This window comes from Tupaia chinensis, unplaced genomic scaffold (genome assembly GCF_000334495.1).
Source record: "Tupaia chinensis unplaced genomic scaffold, TupChi_1.0 Scaffold000074_1, whole genome shotgun sequence".
In the NCBI taxonomy this organism is placed as follows: Eukaryota; Metazoa; Chordata; class Mammalia; order Scandentia; family Tupaiidae; genus Tupaia; species Tupaia belangeri.
Window position 1 is genome coordinate 5,541,621 of NW_006159534.1, and position 7,918 is coordinate 5,549,538.

Sequence of the window (7,918 nt, forward strand, 5' to 3'; positions counted from 1 at the left end):
GAAATTTCCTTTAGGCTGTTGGGTGAGGAAAGACTTGAAATAATTTGGGCCTTATCTTGGCATCATTTTCATATGCAATTCCTATGGGTGTCTGTTCTTTATTTAGTAAATGGAAAGTGCCTGTTGCCTTCAGCTGGCATCACTCCACCACACAGCATTCTGGCAATGTTGCCTGTGACTCAGTGTTTTTTTCCATTGGCATGCTAGCCTGAAATCTCTTCTTCATAGAGGAACACCCAGGCCTGGTGATGCTCAACTGAACTCACAGCTGCTTGAGGAACTCCAGCTGTATTCATGGCTCAGTCATCCAACTGGATGGATAAGCAGGTTGGCTTTAACAACTCTAAGTGCTTAGACAATTCTCACCTGAATTGAATTACCTGGTAACTCTGAGGAAGTTACGTAAGATCAGACAAAGATTCATGATTGCAAGCTTTTCTTTTAGGTGCAACTTTGGAAGACTGTAATATAAAACAACCATCAATGACCAGACAATGAATTCCTTAAGAGTAAAGATCTCATCTCACTCATTTTCATTTATTCATTGCCAAATAAAATATATGAAACACTATGGTACAAAACACAAACACAGAGACCATGTGTGTGTGGGTGGGTGGGTGGAAAGAGAGAGAGAAGAGAGAGAGAGAATATGAAATTATATATATACACACACATATAAATATATATATATGTGTGTGTGTGTATATACACATTTATATATCACTCAGCAAGTTCATGGTCATAAATAGTAATTGATTGGCTCATGAGAATAGAATTTTATAAGGTTTTCCTTTTTCTTTTCTTTTTTTTTTTTTTCCCTAATCTGGCTAACTTCTCTTTAGACTTGTATCTCAGACTAGATATTACCTCATTTATAAAATTTCCCCTTCCACTGACCAAGGTCAGTATTTGGTGCTCACTTGTTATTATAGTTCTCTCTGCATATTTTTCTCTTTCTCTAATTGCATGAAAAAGCAAAAACAAGGGAACCAGCAGTTAGCGTAATGGCTATGTTGCTGGACTCCCACGTAGTCGACCGCGGTTCGTGTCCCGGATCCGGTGGCTTAAAACTCACGCCAGGCGCGTGTGCGTGCGTGCCCAAGATCCCAAGAGGAGAATTAAGGAGAAGGGATTGCGGCGTGACCATCCCCCCTGGGGGGTGATTTCTCGCTTTCTGTCTCTATGTCTCTCTCTGTCTGTCTGGCGAGCGCACACACCCTATAGTGAAAACCTCTCAAAAAAAAAAAAAAAAAGCAAAACCAAAAAAAAACAACAAAAAATAACGAATTTGAAGTCAAGGACTGACCCTTGTCTATCATTACTGAAGCTCCTAACATCGTGCTTGATACAGAGAAGGCACTCAATAATGTGTCCTAAATCAGCAAGAGGAATAACATGTCCTCCTGTTGTATCTAGGGGTCATTTTGTATAGAAAAGACACAATCTTTTTTTATTCATTTAAGTTTCTGGCATCAAAACCAGAAAATTTAGTCATGAACCCTAATGTCTAAATTGAATGGTGCAAGATCAGTACTAAAAATACTCTATGGAATATTACTCAGCCATTAAAACAACAACAACAACAACAACAAAAAACAAGATCTTGGCATTTGATAGAAAGTGGGCAAATATGCAAGATTTACTGTTGAGTGAAACAAGCCAGGCTATGAAAGAGAGACATTGTATGTTTCTATTTAATATATACTAACTGTCTGCACTCTGTGGAACAAACGGAAAAATTAGAGGATATAGAAGAATGGAAAATGGAGACAGTGTGGGAAGAGGGTGGGAGAAAGGGGAGAGTGTGAGGAAGGAAATTAAGGAGAAACATAGAGAAGCAAGACATTTATGGGACACAGAAGTGGATTATTATCTATTGATGGTAATATGTATAGTATCCTCAACTGGACTGGTGTGAAGTGTATTCATGTTGGGTAAATTCACTTCACAAGCTAAATGATGTATAGTGATTGAATATATAAAATAAAAATTTAAAGAATGGACAGCCAGCTAAGAAAATATCTCATAGATTTTTATAAGAACACACGTCATAGTTGAATGTTGGAAGAAGTGAGTGTGCTGACTGGAGTTGATATTTACTAATTTGGTGAGAGAAATTTTAGGATCTTGTCAAATGGGAAGAGCAGTAGAAGATTATTTGGAAAATACCCTCTTCCAGGGCTGCTCAAGGAAGTCCAGGAGATTGGGGGGGGGGGGGGATTTAATATCCGGAGTCTTAAGACCCTTTTATTTCAACTAGATGAAATACATAATTCTCTTGAAATCTATGTGATATTGGGCAAGATGCAATTTAACAACAATGTCCATTCAGTATAGTTTCTAGGGAGATGTTTGATATTTCCAAAGAAGAAATGTCATGCCATATTGCATCATGGAAAGTCTATTTTCAATCCAGAATCCAAGCAGGAAGTCACACTTCTCATCAGAGGTGTTTAAGATGCTTCTCCCATGGTCAGGAGTGTAGAAAGGACACACATACAACATACTCTCACAACTATCCCAGAACAACACATCATTGACATAGAAGTCTCAGGCCAGACAAATAGGAATGTACAAAACTATACAGTCATTCTAAAAGACAGGTAACTAGCTCAGCATCCATGAACATTGACCAGTAGACTTTACTTAAAGATTGTACTTGAGCTAGGAAAATATAGATAACCATAAAGAATTCGGTGAGAGTTCCGAGATAAAGACTTGTGAAACCAGACAAGACAAAGCAAGACAACATAGGGACATAGAACACAAGGTTGTGGAATAAAGACAAGGTTTGAATTTGACCTAGCTTCTTATAGAAGATTATCTGGAGACTGATGAGAGACGCCCCAACATATCTGTTAGGATTTACTGTACATACAATATATACATGTGTATATAGCATGTATGTATATATGGACATCTGTGCATGTATATATAGATATAGATATATAGATATATAGATAGATATAAATAAATATATAGATACAGATATACACATCTATTTATATATAATGTGTTGTACACAATTCTCTTTACACAGTAGGTATTTATTAGTTTAGATAACAGATACTCTTGTTGACTTCATAAGATTCAAAGTTTAAAATCCTATTTATGTATCATCTCAGTCTATTGATTCTGTGTGTATGTATTTACTTATCAATCATCTACCATCTATCTAATCTATCTGTAATCTATCATCTATGTTTATCCATCCATGTATCTTCAAGACCAAGGAGCTGTTTCTTGTGACAATGAATATTCTGATACTCAGAGTAGGCAAAGTCAGTTGTATCTTCTTCCACACTGAATTCTGACATATAGGATATTTCTGACTGAATATGCTACATCATAGGCTATCATAATGATAAAAAATCATGATAAATAGTAGTATAAGGGGAATTTGGTGAGAATTAGTACAGAATTTTGAATAAAGCTGATGTATACTTAATACTCTTTGACAGAATTTAAAATATTTCCACTCTGTTTACTCCATAGAATCTACATGACATATATTTCAATAAAGAGAGGTGAAAAAACATGAGTTTTGGAGTCTATTGGGTGGGGATCCAGCCCTGTTCTATCTCTGTGGGCAAATGATTCATCCTCCTGAGTGTCAGTTTCATCATTTGTGTAGGTGGAGACAGTAGTACAGGTCTGCTTGATATTTAAGTGAAATCATTTATGCACAAAGAAGGCACATAGTAAGTGCCTAATGCATTTTAGTGTAATTTAGTTAATAACTGAACTACAACCAAGTTGTTATATAACTAATACATTCTAAATTCAAAGCAACTATGGATGCAGTTAAAATTGCTTAATCTTTTCTTTTTTTTCAATCTAGAAAATACAGAAAGAGGTTTTTATTTTACTGTTTTTTTTTTTTTTTCTTTAATGATAGTCCTATTCTGCAGCTCTATTAGGCTGTTAGGCTCATTTAAAAAGTGAGTGTTTTGTCATTGTTTTTATTGAGTTTTTATTTTAATTACTAACAATTGCAGATGTTTAAAGCTATGAATACTTATTTTTCAAGTTTTATCACTCCCTCCAGAAAGTGCATCATCCTTTCTCCTCTGAAATAATCCAATTTTAATCCGTTTTTGCAACTGTTTCTGCTTATCTAGCCTGTTCTGGTATTTGAGGCAGTGTCTTACAGAATACTCATTCAGGCCTCTGTCTCCTATGTGTAAGGTTTTAATTCAGTTGAGTGAGAAACTCCTTGCAGCTGTAATTTTTTTTTTTTTTTTAAATACACACTTCAACTTCCAACCCAATAGGGGTAGATTATAAGGTTCAACATGGACTGGCTAGCTGGACTTAATTGAAAAAAAAAAAAAATCTCTTCCTTGAGCATTTGAACCAATGAGAGATCATAAATACAACAGTTTGTTTTTGATGCTTGTGTACTTCTTGGAAGATCCTGAGATGTTGCCTGCCATCCAGACAACTTGTACCAAAAAGGTACCAACTGTGACTCATATCTCTAGAATTTTAACAAGTCTTTCCTACGGTCACAGTCCTAATTTAAAGTTTCTTCATTTCTGAACTTTGTTTCATGAAAAGGGGTCCTGGAATGTAGTCTTCTTGAGATAAGCTTATCATCTTAAGATACTTGTAAAAAGTTAAAATAATCAGGATATATCAGAACCTAAACTTGGTTAAAGGCAGTAGGAGGAACTGGATCTTACTTGGAACTGTTCCTCATCTGAATAAATGTTTATTGAAGTGAGTAAGCAGGAAAAGTTTCATCTAAAATTTGGAGAGGAAACAAGAGAAAGAGCAGATCAGAAAAGCAAGAAGAAATTAGCCTAACTTTTCAGTGGTCAATTAAAAATTCTGTACTTGTGTATAAGAATTTCTGACATGATATAAATGCAAGGGGTATAGAATCAAGGCTTCCTTCTTAACTTTTTCATTTCTGAGTTAGTGCCATCTAGGACAGAGTCACAAAGACATTGCTATAATGAAAAATTCTTGTGTGACTGTTCTCTTTAGACATGGTTTATTGACCAAGGTGAAACAGGACCATGTTAAAATCTTGGTCACTAAGTGAGTAATATTGCTACAAATACTGGAGTGCTAAGCCAAGATGTATCCCTGGGTTTGGGTTTCCAACTCCACCACTGACTAGTCATTAGTACTTTCAGACAACAGTCAACCTCTTTTATTTTAGCTTCCTCTTTCATCAGTGAGGATGTTAAATCTCTGGATTTTTAAAGATCTTTGATAATTTCTTAGATTAAAAATTTTTTAAAGATCTTTGATAATTTCTTAGATTAAAAATTTTTTTTCTCTAAAATGCTGTCATTTTACCTCCTTTTATTGACATTCATTTCAGTTGAAATAAACCCTGTGGGAAATATAAGGAATGCTCATTCTTTTCTAGGATTCCATTATTGGATGAATCTTCACATCTCTAAAGAGAAGAGATTACTGAACATATTACTGAATCTCTCTTAAGAGTGGAACTTTTCACATTTGTTTTATACTTACAAAAGCATTCTGAAGTATAAATTTTTTTCCCATTTTACAATTAAGGAAACTGAGGCACAGTCAAGTAACATGTGTAAGATGACAGAGTAGATAGATAAGAACTGGGCAGTTCCAGGCTTTGCTTTCAGGACTACTTGGTTTAGAAGCCCATGTTTTTTCTAGCATAAGATGCTGGCATTCTGTAAAAATATAGACATTAAATTTTATCAGACAGACACTGAGGCACAGAGAATAAAGGACTTTCTTCGTTTTGTACTAAATCAGCATTTTTGGTGTGAAGAAGAAAACCTGGTTTTTGGAAAAGAATATAAGTGCAGGCTGGATTCAGGGTGCAGGGTGCAGAAAGAGACCATTTTGTATGGGGACTTTATGTCTATTTTATGCCAGCATTGAATTTTCAGAGTTTTGAGCTTGCTGTATTTATAATTTTGTATTAAATTGTAGTAACACCCTTGATGTTTTCTAGGGACTATCTCAGAATTAACACATTTTTAAAAAATACCAGAAATAGATGAAACATTTTTTGTGACTCTAGATTTTCTTTTCTTTTTCTAGCTTTGTTGCGGTATAACTGACAAGCAGAAATTGTATATATTTAAAGTATATAGGGGCTGGCAAGTTGTGTGATGGTTAAGGATGTAGGACTCCCACATGGTGGACTGTGGTTCAAATCCCAGACCTGGCAGCTTCCTTTCTCATTTCCCTTTTCTTTGATCAAATTAAGATAAAGATAAATAAAGTTCAATAAAATAATTTTAAAAAATAAAGAATACAATGTGATGACCTGATTGAAACTATGTTTTCAAACCACGCAAACTAGAGTCTTCAGTTCTCTAACACCCTGCCTCACATGTACATGGTATCTGTATCATAATGAAAAATAACCTTAAACTTTATTTCTTATTATAAAAAGAAATTTTCTTCTCTGAAAATAATTTGGAATGCTTTCCTAGATGGGTATACTCTCCCCCCCTTTCTCTAAGGCTCACAGTCGTCACATACTTCCTCTTGCTTCAGGAAAGAATTTTTTTTTCCCTTCTGAACTTCCTTGGTCTTGGCTTGCTTCATTCTCTGTGTTTGTGTTGGCTTTTAGCCTCCCGTTCCTTTCGGTATGTTTGGCCTGGTGCCACATGAGAGTCAGCACTTAGTTTATAAGTATCATTTTCCAACACTGTGTCAGAAGGAAAACTCCACCTACCACACCCACTGCTTGCTATAATACTACTACAAGACATGACATTGCCTCATTCACCCATCACTTGTGAATATATGCTTTCTGTAGCTGTCATTCCTTCAGAAAATGAGTTTGAGCCACAGGGAGAACATGCCTTCTCAAGGAGCACAGAGGTCATCCTGGAAGCTGTGGCTCTGCTCAATGGGAGCTATACTGCTATTCCTCGGCTCCTTCAGTATGCTAATCTTTACTTTTCTCCCACTTAAGGTAAGGAGGCAACAGTACCTAAGGTTGGGGTATATGATAATTCTTTATCCATTTGTTAGTCTTGTTATCATTGTCACTTAGTATTGATAGAGATGGTTGTAAGAAAGAGTCATGTGAGTGAGTATACATAATGTAAATGCAATTCTACTCTTGTTATGACATGGCACGTGAATCTTATCTAAGTATTTTGAGATGAAAGGTAACAGAAAATGCTATACTTTAGCTGCAGCCCTGAGTTAGATGGAAAGCATCACTTGATAAAATCAATCAAATGACAGATGCCTGTGGATTATTTTTTTTTCCCTCCTTAGAACTTTGCTATATATGGTGTAAAACTTAGTGCTTATCCTTAGGAAATAACATGCAAGTTATAGTTTTACTAAGAGAAAAGATACAAAGAAAAATCAATGGAAAACAGATTTGAGATAACTGACAAATGGTTGATAGACCCTTGAGCAATGAAATGACATCAACCTGGGAGGAACATGATTTGGATTCTGGTTCTAGGTCTCCCAGTTGTATTTAAGGAAGTCATTTCATCTCTCTGGTGCTCAGCTTCTTCATCTGAAATATAGTAGTAGGGAATGGATTTGCACCTTATGATGTTTCTTTTTGCTAAAAAATAGAAAAAATAGCAAAATATTTATATTGGTTAATAGTATATCTAAAGTCATATGGAACATGAATGCTTTAGGGACTCAAAAGCTGGGGGCAATGCATTTCGGTTGGTGTAATAAGGGAAAGCTTCATGGAACAAGGAGGAAGCTTATGTCTATTTGGGAAGCCCCTGAGTTTAGCAGGAATTTCCCATTGAGCTTCAGTCTAACTGTGGGCCTGAGGAGTGGGAATATATACTGGGAATGAAGATAGGCCAGGTTCTTCACCAAAAGTTTTTTCTCACTGTTGACTGCATAGCACTGATTCTCCCTCTTGCTCTCTTTCTCTCTCTCTCTCTCTCTATATATATATATATATGTGTGTGTTTAT

General features: G+C 35.6%; 1 protein-coding gene across 1 annotated transcript in view; it reads left to right on the forward strand.

Moving 5' to 3' along the window:
* Positions 1-6,723: 6,723 nt before the first annotated feature.
* Positions 6,724-7,918, forward strand: part of TNFSF18 (TNF superfamily member 18) — a 10,133-nt gene continuing 8,938 nt past the window's right edge. Inside the window, 2 exon segments of the mRNA XM_006142347.2 lie at positions 6,724-6,783; positions 6,785-6,931. Coding sequence (XP_006142409.1) covers positions 6,724-6,783; positions 6,785-6,931 — 207 coding nt within the window.